This window comes from Pelecanus crispus, chromosome 1, assembly GCF_030463565.1.
Source record: "Pelecanus crispus isolate bPelCri1 chromosome 1, bPelCri1.pri, whole genome shotgun sequence".
Classification (NCBI taxonomy): Eukaryota; Metazoa; Chordata; class Aves; order Pelecaniformes; family Pelecanidae; genus Pelecanus; species Pelecanus crispus.
In genome coordinates this window covers 119,280,344-119,301,257 of record NC_134643.1, presented here as the reverse complement: position 1 = coordinate 119,301,257, position 20,914 = coordinate 119,280,344, and the positions used below count along the sequence as shown (strand labels likewise).

Below are 20,914 nucleotides of genomic sequence, written 5' to 3'. Positions count from 1 at the left end.
AAGAAGCAGTAGAGTCCAAACAGTAACTTAAGGTGGTGCGGAGATAGCTGACCGAATTAAAACCATTATATATTCTGATCAAGCAGAAAGACAGGAGAGGCCTTTAAAGCTAGAGCATCTCTTCTTTAAAACGTCCTTTTAGAAATGCCTCTGCCAATTTTTCAGAACCCAAGATTTAAGCTTTGGATTTTAATTCACCATATAAAGAGCAATAGCAAAAAGATGACATATTACTGTACCAGTAAACTTTTTGTTCATCAAACGCTTTTATACAGACTGAAAAAAACCCTATTCTTACATGTTAGTAACTTCATTTGTTTAGAACTAAACCCCCAAAATACACACTTTCCATTTGATAATCACTCACACAGCTGTAAACTGATACTACTAGCTGGAGGAATCATTAAGGAAAAGCTCATTAGTCAAACCAAATCAAAGGAAACAGCGTGCCTGGAGGAAATTACATGAGAACAGAATCAAAACAAAGTTACAAGTACAAGAGAAAAAACAGTCTTGTGGTATTTGTTTTGCCAAGTTCTAAACAGCAGGTGGTCTAGAGCAAAGCTTAACAAAGGATTTCAGATGATACTGTAAGTTTAGGAAGTCCAATATCCCAAGAATAAAGCGATAATGAAGCCAGTTCTCTTACTGAAATCCCTGAAAGAGAATAGGAAACCAGACATCTGTTTGGTGTTAGCATTCTTCAGACACGTGACCACCTCAGGATAAACCATCGGTGACACACGCTCAGATGCTGACGCAGACTTCTCAGCTACGTAACTAGCCACCATGAGGTACTCAAATGATATGCAGAGTTTTGCCACAGTCTCATCATTTAAACACATCTGTTTTGGCTCTCCTGTTGCCATATGTTTTACTAAGAGGAGCAGTCCACAGATCACATAGTCGATAAATGTGGAAGGGGGAGGAGAAGCTATCTATCTCTGGACAGAACTAGTCGTGAATCACCTAAAAAAAAGGACACTAACTTCCTTCTCCTTAGTAGCCTAAGATGCGGTGGCTACAACTGAAAGGCTACCAACCCTGCTCATGGTGGCACTGGCAGGCTAGACTACGTTAACTCTCACAGTTACCAACAGGCAGCCTCTTGGCTGCCACCACCCTTCCCAGCCACGTTGCCGTCAGCGGTCCTTGTTTAAGCAGCCTTCGTCTTCCCATCGGTTTTGCTTGGTAAATGCTAATCTCCAGCAAACGTGCTGGAGAGAGAGATCAGGATTATTCAGAGCCTCTGCAAATCTCCTGTTCGGCCCGAGTCCTTAACCGATCTCCAAAACTGGCAATTTCGGCACCAAAACGTGGCCTGAAATAACTGGAGTAAACCCAGCCTCATCAAATAAACGTAACATAAATACGGCATTAAGGCTTCAAATTTCAGACAAGGGCTAGAAGAAATTATCCCACATCATGGGGAAAAAAGGAAAAAGAAGCTCAACTTCAGTCTTTCAGTTATCTTGAGTTACAAAATTTCTTGACTCTTAAAGAATAATAATAGAACAGGATTTACTTTGGGCAGAGATTCACAAAAAACCAACCCTGCATATCTTCAGCCACAGAAAACAAATAAGGGAGTAGTCTGAAGGGTGGGGGGTGGCTGCAGGGTGGAAATAATAAGCCCATCTAAGCCCAGATGTGGAGAGCAAGTTTGTATTTTAATAGGTGTGGTGTGACTGCATAAAGGATGGTAACCTAAGAGAGAAGGCAAATTTTCTGGCTGACCAGCTAAAGGGGTCTAAAATGTAAAAGGAACTTAAAAGTCCTTCTCAGCCACCCCTTCACTTATGTGGGAGCTGTCAGCAGCGCTTCTGTCATGTTTTGGAAACAGCTAGACTTAAACACAGCAAGTTTTAGTCGTTCAGACTCTGGAGCTGCTGCAACTCTCTAAGACCTGGTGGTAACACATACAGCTCTTGAGAGTAGCTTAACAGGCTGTGAAATACGCGGCAAGATTTTCAACACTCTTACTGGCTAATTAGGACATAGACCTTGCAGATGTTTTTAATCAAGGAAGAAAACCTGGGCATCCTACGCTATGTACACATGTGCTATCCCTAATCAGAGGCAAATGAGAGAAGTTCTTCTAGCGGCTTGAAGAAACTGCTTTTAACAAAGAAGTTAAGTTTTTAGTCTGTACAACTACAAGGAAAACTATTCCTCAATACGAGCAGATGCAGCGCACTGGACTGGCACTACAAAGACGTTGTTCTAGTGTATCTCCGCTGGTAGTGTTCGAAGCATCAGGAAAAAAATATGGCTATTTATTTTCACTCCTTAGTACTAGAAACGCAGTATCTTGGTCTTGACTCTTGGGAATGACAGAGACACAGCAGAAGCAGCAGGCTTTTAGATACTCAGAAGGTTCAAAGAATAGGGGGATGGGGGGAACAAAAGCTCACTGGCAGAGTAACACAGCTAGCTTAACTTCTATGTTGTAGGCAGTGCCTTTTCCACAGAGAGATTTATTAATAACCTCATGAAAAGCCTTGTAATTAACCTAATTTGTGCACATAGATACCTGCTAGCTTTCCCTCCCCTCCTTTTATACAAGCCCTCTCATAACTCCTGACAAATTTTTTACTTGTGGAGAAACGGACTAGGTTTTTGGAGCAAGGGAAGAGTCGGGGCAAGAAAACAGCTAAATCCAGTATTTCGCTTGGCTTCTCTTTTGGAAGAGCAGCTATTACAAAATTAAAATTCCATCTCTACAGCTGAGTATCTGACACACATAAAAATGACCTTCCTCCCACCCCCAGTGAAACCAAAAAAATTTCCCCAAAACCCAAAGGCATTTTCCCCCCCTTCCAGCCCAGGCTCAGAGCCATGCACAAGGGAGAAATCCTCCACTCTGCTCTCCTGAGTGGAGTTACATTTGAAGCTGGTAACAAAACCAGCATCCAGATGGTAGGTTGGTTAGATATATAACACGCACACATTAAGTCTCTTGCTGGGAAGTCAGCAGATACTCTCTTCACCTTTTTTTATTAAAAGATCTCAAATTAAGAGCAAAAGCAGTCAAATTAAAAAACCCAAAGCTATCTACAGATACTCAAGTAAGACAAAGCAGTCAAGTTTTAAGGTATCCTGCCTGCAGGACCTCTGTGGCAACATAGCAAGGCATCACCCTAAAGTGTACTTTAGGGTGGTTCCTCCAAACAGAAAAACCTGACTAGTAGTAGGTTGGGGTTGGGGGGGGTTGGGGGGGGGGGGGGGGGAACAGGGGGAACACCACCAACCCAAACTTGGGCTACAGTGACAGAGTTTAAATGGCCAAGCTGCTCAAGTTCAAATAGTTTTTCTTGGATTTACTACTTATTACATATCCAGAGGTCTAAGACTAATACAAAAAAGATGCTATTTTATTCAGATGTAGGATAAAAATAAAAACAATCTTTCACCCTCATCTGTTACAGAAAGTAGGTTTTAATCAGCTTCAGTAACTCTGCCTTCATAATGGAAGTCACATGAGAAACAGAACGCAGAACTGCATTTTCATCCAGCCAGGAGTTATTTAAACAGGGGAAGAGAAGCTTTGCCAGAAAGTGACTAAGAGCAGGATTTCTACCTGTATTAAAGGCTGGTATCGGATGATCTGAGGAGCTCTCGTCTCACAGGGGAAAGAAGTTCTTGTGTTAAATGCCTCAACTACAGAGCAGACTAGCAAAGAGGTTTTTCATTTATAATGCCAACCTAAGAATGAGTTAATCCTCGGCTTTGTGTGTACTGTTTAGTGCAGTCTGGAAGGCAAGCACACCAGCTTATGGTGCCTTTATTCTTAAATTTCAAGTTAAAAAAAAAAATCTTCAAAGTAAAAGTAATAAGAGACTGAAGTTTTCAGAGCCAATTATCTAAAGTTATCAGTAGTAGTCCTAAGAGTTTAAGATCATGTTAATGATTCATTTCAGAGCAGAGTCCCAAGGACAGTTGGACCTGGAAACACAAAATTGGAAGTGCTTGTAGAGGAGAAAGTAGGGAATAAAAATCAAGTGGCATGGGACAAGAAAGGAAGAGATTATTTAGGTCAGCCTTTCTGAAGAAACTGAACACCAAAAGCACAAATCCAGATAAACTGAACAGCCTCCTAAGTGCTTTCAGCAGTCCCAACACTGAAATATTACTGCATCACATGGTGTGGGAAATTCTGGGAAAAAATAAACTTATAATTAATTTTTATATAATTACTAGTCAAAATGTAAAATCCAATTCCCTTCAAAGTTTTTTTTTTTTTGCTTCCTCTTTTTCTACTTACACAGAAGAGAGGAATGGTTTGAATTCACAGCTTGCGAAGGTTCAATGTAGCATAGAGTTTATTCCAACAGAGACAATCCAGAACGCATATGCTATTAACCAAATAAATAAATATTTACAGCTCACACTTTTACAGGACTCAAAACTCTGCTACTCCTCTTGTCTCCATGGCAATTCAGAGGGAGCTTCTGACAACGGGGGATGGGGTTTTAAAGTAGTCAGGCTCTCACAAAAAAGCCTATTTTCCAGCCCTCTCCCAGTTCTGCTCAACATTGGTTTCCACGGCAACTCAGCAGCGGCTCAAAGACAGCTTGTAAATGCAGTGCAAGCCTATAGCTGCTTCAGCTGTTGCTTATCTTAAGATGCATCAGGGTGCTGACTTGCGTCTAGTACCATCATGTTTCAAAAGACCACGAGAACAGGCTATGGGAGTAGAAGCTCCTTGCCACTGCTGTCCTACCCACCTCATATCACACACTACAGCAGTGATCTGAAGAAACAGATTTCCAGTTGCATTACTAGATGTAACAATTCAGCAAAACACTTGCCTTTGCAAATACCTAGAGAAATTGTCATAGTGTGACTATTAAATTTACAAAACAAAACTAGGTACCCAGTGCAAACTGGCATGTTCCTCTGAAGTCAATAGTCAAGACTGATTTACATCAACCATAAAATCAGCCCTGAAACACAGGGGGGTTGGGAAACTAGAAGAAACAAACAACCCCCCCCCAAACCCACACAACCATTCTGGCCCACAATTTGAAGATAAAGATCTCTGAAATCTCCTACAATGCTTAAGTGATTTTTGCTGGAATTCCCAAGCAATTTGAAAAGGATAAACACTTTCAAGAAGTTGCATCATTTATATACCTACAAATACACACACTGCTTATCCAAAAAAGCCTGAAAACAAATATAGTTTACTTTCAAACTGCCAACCAGCATTAGTTACAATTCCAGTAAACACCGTATGAAACTGGAGTCCCTGCTCATTCAAACCAGTGAACTCATTCAAGCTCCCTTGCTGTAGGGTCATGTTTCCAGATGCTCTAGGAAGAACATCAAGACGCTACAATTTTAAATTGTTGTAAGTAAATACGTTGTTATAGTAAAGGAATGTCTTTTCCCATAGCTGGTCTTACTCATTTAAGCTGGAACTCAATTTTCTGTGCATCCTCAGTCCCTTCTCAAGTTTATAGCAGTTTTTGCCCAGTAGTTCTTCTCAAACCCTTTTTGATTAATCTAAGCATTTCTACAAAATGCTTTCACTGCAGAGGATGAGTATATATGAGTATGTATTAACTTCTGGCTTCTAAAGATATAGGAGTAGCTAACTAACCAGAATGGTGTATTGCAAACAGATCCTAAGTAGCAGGTAGGATAGCTAATTTGACTAACTACACCCAAATGTCTCATTTTCAGCGAAGTGTAATAATCAAAGCCAAGTCAGCATTGCCACCTTATCTTGCCTACAGAAGGGGATGATACATCTGAAATACATTACTTTAAAAAAAAAAAAAAATTGTTCTCTCTGAAGCCAATATTGACCTAGAATATACTTCTACACTAATATGCAACAGATGTAAGAATAACTCCTTGTGATGAGTTTTTAACAAGGGCTTTACACAGGCTTTCTCCCATTCAATTTTTGCTGACTTTGGGACATAGCGTGACTTCATTCTAGCTAGCATGTCCATTAAAAAAAAAGTCAGAGTCTTTCCAAAAACAGTAGGACGCTCTTTGAATACAAATACTCAGCAAGAGCCCTGTGCAATGCTTTGTGAATTTGGGATTTCTGAGGAGATGTTTCCAACAACTGGGGGTGGTGGTGGTGGTTTCACTTGAGCAAATTTCACTCAAACCATGAATTTTAGGACTGCATCCAATTAGTGATAAACAGCACTGAACTTGGCTTTTTAACTTTTTTCCTCCAGACTGCAAACCAGATTCTTTGCTAATATGAGCTGGGAACATGATGACCACTTCTCTCCTGGCCAAAAGAATGTGGTGAACCCTTCCTAATAATCCAAATGCAATTGCCAAATTAGCTCATCCCATTTTCATTCACACATGATCTCTTACACTGCCAAGTTTGCTCAATAGTCTCTTCCTGCCAGAAGCAGATAACAGTCACGTTTGATGACTATTACTTTCAATCAACATCGTAGTTTACGGTACAAATGCATATATTCAGCCTTAATTCTACAGGCCTTTAATAGATAATTTTCTTTAATATCAAATTTTATAGAAGCACCTTCCGGCACATTTGAACAAGACTGAAGCCACTCCTTCAATTCAATTAAGGCTGATACGTATCAAGAAGAGCTAGAACAAACAGAAGATGTTTTGCACACTTAAAGGAGAAGGGTGATTAGAAGAAACGTCCGGAAGGTAGAACTAGGAACAATAGGTCACAGTATAATAGATGCCAAGTTTTTCTTAAAGGGGATGAAGAGGGTAAAAAAACAAAACAAAACAAAATCCCAAAACAAACCACTACAGTCTGCATCACATTAAATGCTACACAAGCAAAACAACATATGGGTATTCAGATTAGAAAACATTAGAAGAACAACAATGGAAAGTTACATGGGAAACAGGAATAAACATAACAGGGTAACTCTGTGCTTTATATATTTTTAAATCAAGCATCAATGTTCACTTGGTGATCATCACAGCTTTTCAACATAAAAGATGTGTTAGGAGCCACATCCTCGTGAATATTTGGGTAAGGTTTGCTAATGAAACACTCTGCTGCTTTGCATCAGAAGAAGGGAAAGCTCAGTATGTGAGCGAACGTTCACAATTCATTGGTTTGCTGCTTCATGTAATAGGATTTGATGATCTTGTCTGCAGGTACTTAAACTAAGACAGCACCAGCTGTTTCACTCTCACAAAAATGAAACAGAAAAAAGATGTCAGCAATTCTGTAATGCTGTAAAACTACAACCAATAAACAATCCAGGAGACAGAATGATTTGTATCGAAGACAAATAATCTTGTCAGAATTAAACAGTCGATCTATTCACAGTTCAGAGACACAAATAGTACCAGAAACATGTAGAGCTGGGAATATTTTAATTAGGTTGTTTTTTTTTGTTTTTGTTTTAAAGACTAAACCATATCTCATCAAGGAGTCAGCCCCCTGGGTCACTACCTTCTCAAGTGCAACTTAGCGCTTAAAATTCTGGTAGTTAAAATGGCTATATCTGGAATCCTTTACAGTGCACATAAGCATCATCAAAAACCACGTATTACATTTCTAGAATACTTGTTAGAGTCAATAGATCAACACATTTCATGAAACCACAACTCCCAGATAGGCATATATGCTGCTTTAAACTACTGTTTTGCCATCTGCTTTGCCTACTTCTGCCCATATTCCCTTTATAACCAACTGCTCATGAGATATGGATGCTCTAGAAACTTGTGTGACACTATTATTGCTTATACTGAAGTTTCCTTTAGAAATAAGACTGAATAATACCACTTTGAAGGTGCTTGTGCTCCTTCAACTCAGGTCAACTAATTTCAGTTTAAGGATCTCTTTTCGAGAAAGATGACTGAAGAACAGGCCAAGGACTATGCTGGCAAACAGATTATACAGGCAGACGCACATCAGCATAAACACTGTGTGATCACATGGAACCCAAACACAAAATAAAGTCTTCGGAGTTCAGCTTTAAATTCACAGAACAATATATTTTAGTATGAAGAGGATCTGGGCACATTTACATTTAACACATTACACATTTACAAGGCCTGTTGTGACAGGACAAGGAGTAATGGTTTTAAACTAAAGGAGGGTAGATTTAGACTGGATATAAGGAAGAAATTTTTTACAGTGAGGGTGGTGAAGCACTGGAACAGGTTGCCCAGAGAGGAAGTGGAGGCCCCATCCCTGGAAAAATTCAAGGTCAGGTTGGACGGCACTCTGAGCAACCTGATGTAGTTAAAGCTGTCCCTGCTCACTGCAGGGGCATTGGGCTAGATGACCTCTAAAGGTCCCTTCCAACCCAAAGCATTCTATGATTCTACATATTTTTCCCTCTGTTGTTGCAGGGCTGAGCTTCTTGCAATGTGGCTGGATGGTACAGAGCTAGCATCAGCAGAGCTATGAGTGGTCAAGAAATCAAGAAAGGGAACCAGATGGCTTGTTGAATAATAGAGTGCTACCAGCATTTCTCTTCTAGGAGAGGAACTCATCACCAACTAAGTAAAAGTTCAACAGTTCTGCTGGAAGTGCCTTTGTAAAATAAGCCCATAAGCTTTTATGGTTTATGTTTACGAGTGCCAGGTATTGTTTTAGGGCAGATAAGGAACAGGTTCCTTACAGGAAAAAATTAATTACTCTTTCACGGGAAAGAGTATCCACTTCAGAGCTTACAGATATGCAACTCTTCATAGCCAAGTCTGACTTCTTAACTAAGTCCCTTGCCACATTTAGCCACAGGAGCTTCCTTGGATACTTCCGTGTCCACCCAGCATGTTTCCCATCCCAAGGCAGAGGCAGCTAAAGAACGTGGACTGTCTACCCTTCAGTCACCACAATTGACAATCTAAAATAATCCGATTTCATACCACATTTGTACGTACAAGATTTCAGCAGGGCTCATAAAATTATAAGGGACTCAAATGCAGCATATAGGTGCAGGATTGCAGCCATAACAGCAACATGATGCAGTACATAACTTTCTAGTTTTCAGACGATTAGTCCCACCCCAGAACTGAAGATGTTTAAGTTACTAGCATATCTATATTGGACAAACTATTTTAAATCGTACACCTGTAAACAGGGTTACTAGGACTCCAGTCAACTTCTTTATGTACATATTGGACACACAAGCTACACTGTTAGTTCAATTGATATTCTCTCTAGTTATGATTTATCCCTCTCCTTCTCTTTGTATTCATGTAATGTGAGCTAATTCAGCTTCACAAGAAGGGCAAATTCCTCCTTACCCCTTCCCAATATTTCGTTAACTGCTCGTAACATCTAACTTCTGCTGGAATCCATAGGTACAGCATCGTTTCAGTTAACAAACAGCAGGTCTGTAGCTTGCCCATCCTGTTCTACCTCCAAGTGGCTTTTTTGCTTTGGGGGCAGGGAAAGTGTACACTGACGTATACAATCCATTGTTAAAGATGCCAATAAGTTCCAAGTTCAACTTTGCCCCACCAAAAAAATCAGATGAAGTTAAAACCAGTTGTTTTCAGAGTTTATCAAATGCTAGGCTGATCCTAAATACTGACTTATTCCCAGCTTTCCAAAGTGAACTGTAAAACAATCTTTTGGGTTTAGTAGATTTTGTTATATAGATATTCTATTCTTTTAGGTTCTATTATTTTACTAGAACACAAAGTATCTGTCTTAAAGTTTTATGACATTTTCATAAGAAAATATAAGTTTTCTGTGACTTCTTTTGTTGGACTGAAGACTAGCTTAAAAAGGTAAGAAAAAATCTTCTGTGCAGCTTTGATGTTCCATAGAAGCCAAAGTTTGCTTTAACTCAAGAAAAATGTTCTGCACCTGAAAGTCTGTACATATAAGAAGTGGCCACCCCCACCCTCCTTCTGTGTTTACATAGCTTTCAAAAGCTTTGAATAAACTTTAAATAAGTTTAAATGCTTATAGAGGGACATCACTTCATTCTTCCCTCACAAAAATCAGTGCATTCTCCCAACAGCTATTTATGTTAGAAAGCCACTGCACTCTGGCAACTGGGCAAACCCTTTGTAGCACTGTTTTCCCACCCTTCTCCCCCCTAAAAAAGGGGGCTAAGAATTTGAACCTAGCTAGAAAGTGAACAGCAACTCTGTGTGTACAGTCTTGAGGGCTCAGCTAGAGATACAACTGGAACATAAATGAAATAAGAAATAGAGTATGCAGCGACAGGGGAAAAGTAGAGCCGAAAACAGTTTTTTAGTTAGTATCTCTACATATGGTGCTGATTCCCTGTTGATAAACAGCTTCCCCAGACAACTTTTATCCCCTTGAACATTATTTATTGGAAGGTCTGAAGACAAGTGCTCTAAGTACATTAACTTCTGGAAGTACCCCTGAGCCATCATTTCAGCAACACTTAAACTGAACGCGTAGTAAGAGAAGAATCGCTTTTACTTTTTATGCTCAATACATTTCAGAAGACTTCCGTATCACTTTATTCAAAAAACACTAGCTGACGTTCAGGATGTAGGTCTTATTTAGGAAAGGGAAAAAAAAAAAAAAAAAAAAGCAATTGACTTACAAATGGAATTATGTGAAGGCCTCTTAGACTTATGGCAAGTAGCAAAACCATACACTGACGCAGCCCAATGGGTTGCTTCTTGATGTCTAACCCTAATTCCACTACGGACGCATCTGCTTACTTCTGTCTACCTCCTCTCCCAGGCACCAACTTTGATGTTACCAGTTAATCTGGAGTGTCTGAATTTGTTTGCTTTACTAGTCACTCCAATACTACAACAGCATCATCTTAAAAATCTTATGAGCCCTTACTACTACCTGGCTGTCCCAACCCTCCCTCTCTTTTACATTTTCAGATGCTGTATTGCTTTATTCTGGTATTGAAATACTGATTTTCCTTTCAGGAGCCTCTCAAATGATTATGACATTCTTGTGTATCAGTGAATCACATTACACCAGGGAAGACCATTATGTTAGTGAACAGAAGGCAACAGTAGCATTCATTGCAAGACACAAAGAATACTCAAATACTGACTAAAAATAAAACATTTACCTTTCACATGAAAATATTTACTGACATTTAAAACGGAAAGCTACTAAGTATTCTCAGAGGATAAAGACCTTTTCTGCACAAACTCTTCCAACATCTAAGCATTGCTATTAATGATCTTTTAATTGGACTTTATGTGAACATTAAAGGAGAAAGAAAAAAAAAAAGACAAAAAAAAAAAAGACACACCCCTTCCCCACCTTCCAAGGAGAACCCTGTGATACATGTTTGTGCTTTTAAGAAAAGCAGGGAGGATGGACAGAGACACAAAAAAACCACTAACAAACCAACAACACACAACAAAAGAACTCAACCCAGCAACATTTGTCACCTATTTTTGTTTCTGAACAGTGCTAAGCAGATACCAGTGATGTCTTCCGTTGATATTCTACTACTTTGGTTTTAGAGATAATCCTCCTCTATTTAATTATTCCTACAGTTAGGAATAATTAATAATCTGAAACAAGCTGGAGTTGTTTATGTGCAGTATAAAAGTCACTGACTAGTTATAATCTAAGTCTCAAGCAATGAAATATACGCATATATGTGTTAGAAGTTACTAAAATTTATACTCTTTTCCATATCTTGACATATAAATCTTAATTGGCAAGACACAACGTTAAAATTTGTTTAATTCAGCAGCAGCAATTCAAGAGTCTTCAATCATGTCACAGTTATTACAGAAAGCTTATATTTCTGTTTAGAATTAATTTGTACAACTTAAGAGTTAACTTAATTAGCGCACACACCTTTCATATAGCGTGGGTCAGCTAAGTGTTTTATTCTCAGCTGGGCCTGACTTTCTCCCAGTCTACATTTTAAAAATGTTCAGGCTCTCAAGCAAGCTCAACACCTTAACACCAGTCAACTGGACCCAGCAAAGCTCTGTAGCATGAAAATGGTGGCTCAGAACGCCCCAGGCCACATCGCTGAGCAACGCCTCAAGCCAGAGCTGCAGGGGCTCCCAGCCAGCAGTCCTCCACGGGTCTTGGCACACCAGAGCCCCTACTTCTCATCCCCAGCCGCTGTGCCCTCTCAGATTTTTCTGCATTTAGGCAGGCAAACAGCCTCCTCAAATACAGAAGTATAGCCCTTCGTTATTAAATACATCGGACAGCTTGCCTGAATTCCAGTTTCAGAAGTGCTTACCACCAGCAGTTTGAACGGTGTCAAAGCTGCATCAAAGCACTGTCACACTCCCCAAAATCCCAGCCAATCTGGCACAAGGGTACATAAAACAAGAGCCACAAACAACAAGCCAGGAGTTTAAGAGAGAATTTCTCACCTTTGTGGTTGACTAGCTTAAAGACTGGAGGATGGGTAGAAAATCAGTTTAGGTGGCCCAATAGTCAAAGGGCAAAGAACCAGTATTTACTTTTTAAGACCATTTTAGAGAAACAGAAAGGGTACTGGAGCACAAAAGCTAGCCATAACATGCACCTAAACACACCCATGCATTCTACAGATATCATTCCAGATTACGCGTTTTTACTTATTTTTGCCAGTACAGCTACTAGAAGGCTTCAGTTATGAAGCAGGGCCTCCCAGAGATAAGTACTGTCTATACATTCAAGTGGTAAACTGCTGTCTAACTCGCATAATATGTATTCAAACTTTGGTTTTCTGCATATCATTTCCTCATGTGTTTACAAATATGCCAAGCACAAACACTTCTCCAACTCTAACCCAGCTCTAGCCGACATACAGAAGTCCTTAGCATACCAGCCCCAAGAATTTCTCCCAGTTGATACTGGGTGCTTTCTGCAGGCTGAGATACAATACATGATCATTTTTGTTTCTTTACAATATGAGCAAAGGTCACTTCTAAAGAATGCATGTTCCATCATTACTTCCAAGTACTATGCTAGCACTTTGTGAACAGCAAATATAGCCCCTATTGTTAACATTATCTGGTACCAAAACAACCCTATAATACATCACTTTCCATCCAGATGATAATATATTTTGTTTCCCTTTGAGTCTGATCTAGTGGTTTGGACCAGCTTGAAGGTGTCCAACCCTTAAGAAGTTAATCCAAACAAAAGCTATGTAAATATATCTATTGAAACGTCATACCTGTTCTTTCCAGCTCTGATAATTTCTTACTTTTTTAAACAGCCAGGATCAAGTTGTAGCTATTTCAATGCAAGTTTGATCTTCCCATCTCTTACCAAAAACTGCTAAGTTCTGAACTTGTAAAAAGCAAGCATTCAAAAAGGCTTATTACCAGATTTTTCAATCATGTTTTCCCTTGCAACTAACCTTTGAGAGAAACTGAATGCCTGCTTTAATTCCTAGTAACCAGGAGGGGTTACAGACTTACTAGTGGTTCAACAACTACCACAGTTGTATTACTTGCTGTTGTTCAGAAATGGCTATTTTCCCCTTCTTCCTTCTCCAAAAGCTCCTTCACCTCCCAGTGCATGTTAGAAACTGACAAGTGAACGGGACCAGATGTTCAGCTGCCAAGGTCACCTTCTGCCTGGTTTAAGAAATTTTATATAAGCACTCAAGTGCTCAATGATATACTGTGAGCATAGAGGTGACAAAACTCATTGGAGCCCTCCAGAAAAAAAGTGGCTTTGGAAATACAGGTAACCACAAGCACTGGCAATCATCCAAATGCTCCTCCAGCCTCATTTGCTGTTTCAGTCTTTGAAATACGTATTAATTTCCCTAAAAAACCCAGTATTTAGATGAAGGAAACAAATCATTTGTCTTGATTACAAGACACCATAATATTTGCTTTAAGCTTCCTGTGGTGGAATTACAGCACAATCACATACAACACTTTGAGGAAGACATGACAGGCTTTTCTGCAGAAATGTTTTGTTGAAACTCCTAGCTCTTTGAAAAGTACTCAGGATAGGAAAAGATATGCCAGAAAGTAAAACTGTAACAAAGCTAGCTTCACAAAATTGGGGGGAGGGGGAAGGGGGCGGTGAGGAAGAGGGAGGAAGGTGAGCTAACTGGAGTAGAATTAATTACTGGTAAATGAATTGCCTTTCAGCTTCCACATAACATTTCCCTCAGTTTCCATTGAAATGCTCACCCCATTGTAAATTAGCCACTAAACTGGAATGTAAGAACTTGTAAACCATCCGTTTTTCCCACATATATGCAATAGTGCCACAAAGTTATCACAGTGGAAGAAAAAAACCCAACCAGCCAAACAAGAAAAAACAGCAATAAGATAGTTCATTGTATACTTCCACAGGGACACTGTTTTAAGCATTTTTTGTTGTTGTTTGATGTCATTGTATAACTTCAAGGGAACCTTAATTTAGCCATTCCATATGGCCCTGGCAAATAGCCTGCAAGGACAAATACAAATGTCTACCTTGTGCTTCAATTGTTTTGATATACAAGATATTTATATTGTGATGTGGACACTTCTGGCTGTGTGAACATTTCTTAGTAATCTTCCTTTACACTGGAGTCACCTTTAGCATTACTAAGAGAAAGTACAACACTAAGCCTTACTTTGAGAAAAGTATTCCTAAAAGGGATTGCCAGCTGCAGGGAACCGATGATAAACAGACTGTCTTCAGAAGTGCTCCAACAGAAAGATGACATTTTGAGTGTTGATAGACTCTGAAGTAGATCATACCATAGGTAAACTTTTAAATCCCAGTTTCAGAACTAAATTACCAGTTGTTTCTGCCCCTCCAAAAGCAGTGACAACCCCAAACCTACACCACCTGCAAAAAGGGAAGCTTGCTTACTGCTACTGCAGAAGATTCACATGCATGTCACTGCCTATCTTCAGTGAAGAAATATCATTATCTACTCATGTGAAATTATGAGAAAGCTGGATTTTTTTTAATATCAGTTGTACAAGAAGATTCTCCCATACTTAAGAAGAGGACTTCTCTCGTGACCACCAGCACTTGAGAAGAAGGTAAAGCACTTGGGGCACCCTCTGAGGAAGGGTAAAAGCCTTCTCTAACATTTTTAGCTCACTTCTTTAAAAGAGGTCTGCACACCCCTCCAAGTAACATTTGGGGTTAGTCAGTGGACACAGACAAGTTTGGTAGCTCTAGGTCATGAAAGATGATCCCACATGTTTTGTTAAGTCAGTCAGCTAAAGAGAGAAAGTGAAGTCAAAGTTCAACTACTTGTGAGTTCTTACCTAATAATTTGTGATGTCGTCAGCCAGTTTCTGCAGCAGAACCTGGCAGCTACAGTTTTGCTGCCAAAACAGTCTGCAGTAGGAAATACAGGTATAATACAGGAAACAATCGCAAAAGTATCTTTGTGTAATTCAGTTAAATAGCCAATGAGAAGACTTCATCCAGGCTCAATGAGATCTGCTAATCACAGTGGTAGTTTTAACTCTCATTATTAATGCCAGATGCCCTATGGTATTCACAATTACCAGAAATACATGTCCTATGACCTGAACAGAGAATTGTTGCAATGCTAAAGCTGAGAAAACAGGACCTCAGAGGCCAAGTGACAGCAAAAGCAAGTCCTCCACTTCATACATCCACCTTAAACAGAAGAAAACAAGAGGAACTGCGATCGTCTTGACGTGACATTTCCAAGTACATTTCCTATATGCAGTGAAGAAAGACAGTCACCCTCATTTTTTATTTTGCACATCCAATAGCAGGCTGTGGGGCCAGTACCCTGAACTAAGGATACCACAGGGCCAGCTAGGGACCCGCTCTCTGTGCCTCTTCTCTGCTGGAGGGAGAGAGGAGACAGAGCCCTTACCACAGAACACCACTGCTTGTGGCTGAGGCCTCTCAGAACTAGAGAGCCCCTTCCAAGTAGCATGCCTAGATTTAAGGGAAATAGCGTGACTTGCTCAAATGCAGCAAAGGCCATGAGTTCTGAGAGACATGCCAATAACTCACAGCTAAAGTTTCTTCTGAGCCCTGAGGACCTGACCAAGAGGGTGAAATTCCGAAGACTGTAACATAAACTAAGAGAGGACCATGTCTCCCTTTTAGACAGGAACGTCTTGCAATCAAGCCCTCAATTTTTATCCGTTTTAGAAGCATTCAGGTATCTTGTGCAGTGTCACCAGAGTCATAAACAAAAAAAAGTTAGGCTGAACATTAGAAACATGCATTGCTTTTCTGTAGTTACTTTTCATTTGTTTGTTTATAGTTAAGCAGCTTACTGTCACCTCACAGCCTATGTTATAGTGTCTAAGAGTCTGTGCAGGTTTGTAGACCACCAGGGGTCTACAGCAAAGAAATACTGCTTCTCAACTGAAACAGCAAGAGGAAGAACCTTCCTTTGATGTCTCTTCCCCCCACTCCCCCTCCAAAAAATAGGTAGTCTGGTTTATAGCATTATGTTCTACAGATATTACTAGAGAAGTATGCAGTCTTACAAATTTAAGAAATTCCATCTCACCTGAATATGGACTTTGATTTAGAAATCGGAGTAAGTCCCTACCAAGTTAATCCAGCAAACGAACAAGGTTCAACAGAAGACTGAGGGTTGACAATATGCTCAATTTTGAGTACATCAGTTGTACAGGAAAGCATAGTGTAAAGACTTCCACTGTCAATTCCTACAGCCGATGCAGTCATGCTTTACGATTTCTTGTCGTGGGTTGGGGGGGAGAAGACACAAACGGCTTTTTTCGTCTAGCACCTCTGCATCTGGCTGAAGGATTCCTGAGCACTAAGGAGTGTTTGTTTTAAAGCAAAAAATACACAAACAAACCAACCCTCCTCTTATTTATTGCTCAATCAAACTACCCCAGTGAGCTCCATCAAATGTTTATGTAAGACTACTATTTATTGCCTCTGCGTTGTCCTCACACAGACACACTGTACTGGATTTTTGCTTCCAGCATCACCAGCTTAAGTTTAATTCCTAATGTACACTAATGCAAGAAAAATCACACCTAGAAGCTTCACAGAAAGGCCAGTTCATCAGTACATACTATCTCCTCCAGAGTAGCCGTGATGATTAATAACAATCATTTCTGTACATTTTCTGTCTTGCCAACAGAGGTCACAAGTCTTACTCTGTGGCACCTTTTAAGACTTTCAGGTAACATCAGTTTCAGGAGCTCATGCTGACAGACAATATGATTGAAGACCTCCAATTCCCTTACTTTCCCCTAATTAAAGGTGAAAGAGAAGTTTTAACTCAGAGAAACCACTATTTCTGTGGGTGATTAATATTTCTTAGTAGGTTCTCACTGAAAAGCAATCCAAACCTCATCTATCTCAGCGTTGTTCTTGGCTACGCTGACTTCCTTTGACCAACTTACAGAGCTCTTCATTTCTGCAGCTAAAGTACCAAGCAAGTTCTCTAGACCTACTCCACAATGTGATGTTCATAAGCGTCAGGGATCAACCACTACTTTCTTTCCGTCATTAGCTTCTGCCCACTCCCCACTATCTCCATGGCATGTTGGGCCCCAGTCCTACGTAACAGACCACTCAGCCCATACGTCTGACTTGGACGTCGGTATTACTCCATTTTATTGTTAATGAGAACATACTCCAGCCACAGGAACAGCAGCAGACTCCTGATTGCCTGGATTTCTGCCTGGGCTTCCTCTGGCTCACACAAACAATCAGCATTTGCACACCCACCTACAGTCACTTTCTTCATGCGAAGGCTTCTTATCAGCACCTTACTGGTAAACTTTCTCCCCACCTGGTGTTTCTTGGGAATTGGGACAGGAAGAGTAAAAAAAAATGCACATCTGACAATAACGTAGGCACCAGACTTTGATCCACTGTACTGCTTCCAAACAACCCTCTATCATTTCCTCACTGGTCAAAGCCAGCACTGCCAACAGACACAACTAACCAGAAAGCTGAGCAGCTGGAAGACACTGAAATCTGTCACCAAAAAAACCACAGCAGCCTCATATGCTCAGATATACCCATGCAGTTAACAACAAACAAATAAAAAAAAATCAAAGAAAATAATTTTTATTATTGTTTATTATATGAAAGAGAAAGTCTGCACTAGCTGCCCATCTAACAGGCCAAAATTGCCGTAATGTTTCGCAGAAGCAAAGAGAGAGGAAAACAAAACCCGCCACCAAACCAAAGACCTAACAGACACACACCGCTTAAAGTCTCTCCTTGACAGGACTCATCCCTCCTTTGCAAAAAAGGAGTCTCCACTCACACAAGTTTCTATTAGGTGAGAAAGAATGAAAGGTAAACTACAAAACATACCCAGCATCGGCACCGTGGATATCCCACATCCACAATGGATTGAGAACCTGTCCCAGGCTGGTCCCAGGTGGTCACTTCATTGCAAGACTGTGCTACGTAATTCTTTTCAAAACATTATTTCCATGTACAGCCTCTTTCCCTAAAATACCAGCAAGACACAGAAGCATACAACAGGAGCACAGTAAGACGCGACCTGAAAGCGACAGCCTTATCACCCGACTGGCACTGTGAACACTGGATGTTAATTCACTGCTTCTTTGCAGGTATGTGGCCACACGATCTGGGTTTTTTTTCTCTTATTTCCATGTGCTTTCTGGGTGGGGCAGCTTCTGTCAGCTTGTTTTAGGGTCTCCTACGCCCCCCTCCCTCCCTTTTATTTTTAATGAGTTAGACAATAGGACCACAAAAGCATTGGAAACGTAAGTTTGTTCTGGAGCTGCAGCATCCAGTGCTGGCAACAGAAAACGCGCTCCCGTCACTTGCTCACTCATCTTGTAAAGGCCATCAGAAAAGCAAAACTGCACAGCCTGCATCCTAAAGTTTGCATCACCGCAGAAAGCCACCGGCTTGCGCCGAAACAGGCCCGGCTTAAACAGGTTACATGTGCGTGAAAACAAGAGACACATGGAAACCATCAGCGCGCACTCCCCCGGCTGCCGCGAAGGACGCGTCCGCTTTTACTTCGCTGTGGGAGACGCGGCTTGGCTCCTCTCGCTCCGGGGGCGAGGGACGGCAAAGGCCACCCCGCCGCGGCTCCCCTCGCCCTGCCCGGAGGCCCCCCGGGCCGGGCAGCCCCGGCTCTCGGCGGGCAGCGGGGCGCGGCAGGGAAGGGGCCGGGGCCGGGCGCCCCCGGGCCGAGCCCTCCCCGTTCGACACCCACGGACAGACACGCACGCTTCGGGGGGACCGTCCGCCCCGCGGGCCGGCGAGCCCGGGGCGCTCCGAGAGGGAGCGGTACGCGGCAGCCCCCACGCCTGCTCCGCGGGGAAGGGACGCGGCCACTTACAGCTCAGGACCCCCAAGTAACCGAGGAGCAGCAGGCGGAGGCTGCGGCTCGCCATCTTCCCGGCAACGGCCGCTCCCCGCCGGCGGCAGCGGTTAATAACCGCCGGGAGAGGCCGGCGGGGCGTGAGGCGCGGCCGGGGGGGGGGCGGCCCGGCCCGGCCTCGCCTGGGCCCGGGGGAGCGGGGCGGCGCCTGGCGGGCCGGGGCCGCGCGGGGAGGCTGCCGCCAAGCAGGTGCGGCAGCCGGGGCGCAACGCCCGCGCCGCCGCCACCCCAAAACTTTTTTAAGATGTCCGCGGCGGCGCCTCCTCCCCGCCCCGCAGGGAGCCGCGGCGGGCTGCGGGGCTGTGCTGCGCCGCCGCCCGCCCTGCCCTGCCGTGCCCTGCCGTGCCCCGCCGTGCCCCGCAGCCGGGGGCCGCGGCAGCACCGCGCCGGCCCCGGGCGCATCGCTCGCCGCCGCCGCCGCCGCCTCGCCACGGGGCCGGGGGGTGCCCCCGCGCATCCCGGGGCTGCGGTGGTGCGTGCTCAGCAGCTCTGCCCTCCGCACTCTTTCTTTCTTTTAAAACTGCGAGGTCTTGAGGACAGTTGTTGCGACGGAATAAGCTTTCAGTACGAAAAGCTTAAACTTCTTAGCCAAGCCCGTAGTCCTTGGTGGTACGTTTCCCGAAGCCAAACCCACCCGGGGTGGAAGTAGGAATAACAGGCTGAAATCACGACACAAAAATTGAGATGTTCCGGGTGAAAAGAGAGCAACGTGACGATGAGGCGGCGTTTTAAGTTGCAGACTTCAGGCGAGGGCGCAGTGACTCCTTGCGCCGGTACAGCTGGGCTGGGCTGGGCTGGACAAAATCCCACCTAGCGCAGGGCGCGGCCGGTACGCGGCAGCGGATGGGCCTCCCGGTGACCTTCGGGGCCTCTCTGTCTTCAGAGCTTATACCAGTCTAGGAGATTCTCGATTAAACATACAGGAGGTGTAATGGCCCTTGAAATTTATGAATCAAGGAAAATTACTCATTGTGACACCTAATAGTGCATATGAGTAGTTTCTAATGACATCCTAAAAATATATTACTACTGATGCGATACGGTTCTATAACAAGAAAAGTATCGTAAGCATTTCTTTGATCATCAGAACAGCAGCGTTGGCTAATTTTGTTAGGCTGTAGCAAAATGAGGATTGATTATTTATAAATAAAATCTCTAGCAGCTATTTTAATGGAGACCAAACAAGTAGGATGCCACGATGCTCTTCGTATCAAAATCTTCTTAGCTTATTTTTCACGTGCAAAAATGTACATAGAACACAAGTAATACTTCTACAAAAAATGTACATATGTATATATATGTCCAGTGTCTACTACCAGTATAATGGTGACATGCATTTAATAAAATCAAAACTATTCCATAGGCAACAGAAAAGTTCTTTATTTTGTGTGGCCTAGCTCATCGTAACTTTAAGCACATACTAGGTTTCACTGATTTCAGCAGGACTGCTTTACTCTTTAAAGCCATATGGTGATAGACACATCTTGTTGATATAAAATTTAAATATATGGGAGGAGCCTGGTGGAAAAGGTGTAGAGGTGGGGAATGTTAAGGAATGGCAGTATGGAATTAAATTAAGGGATAGCTCATAGGATGACTACTAAAGCTGACCTAATGCCAATGAATCGATGAGGGGAATGAAGAGATGAATCGTGAGGAGAAGGTATCCCATTAGATGATGGGATGAAGTTTACGCT

At 42.1% G+C, this 20,914-nt stretch overlaps 1 protein-coding gene across 1 annotated transcript in view; it reads right to left on the bottom strand.

Annotated features, from left to right (window-relative positions):
• JAM2 (junctional adhesion molecule 2) overlaps nucleotides 1–19,230 on the bottom strand; it is a 38,653-nt gene extending 19,423 nt beyond the window's left edge. Inside the window, exon 1 of the mRNA XM_075712898.1 lies at nucleotides 19,176–19,230. Within this exon, the coding sequence (XP_075569013.1) occupies nucleotides 19,176–19,230 (55 nt within the window). The remainder of the gene's footprint in view (nucleotides 1–19,175) is intronic.
• Nucleotides 19,231–20,914: the final 1,684 nt, after the last annotated feature.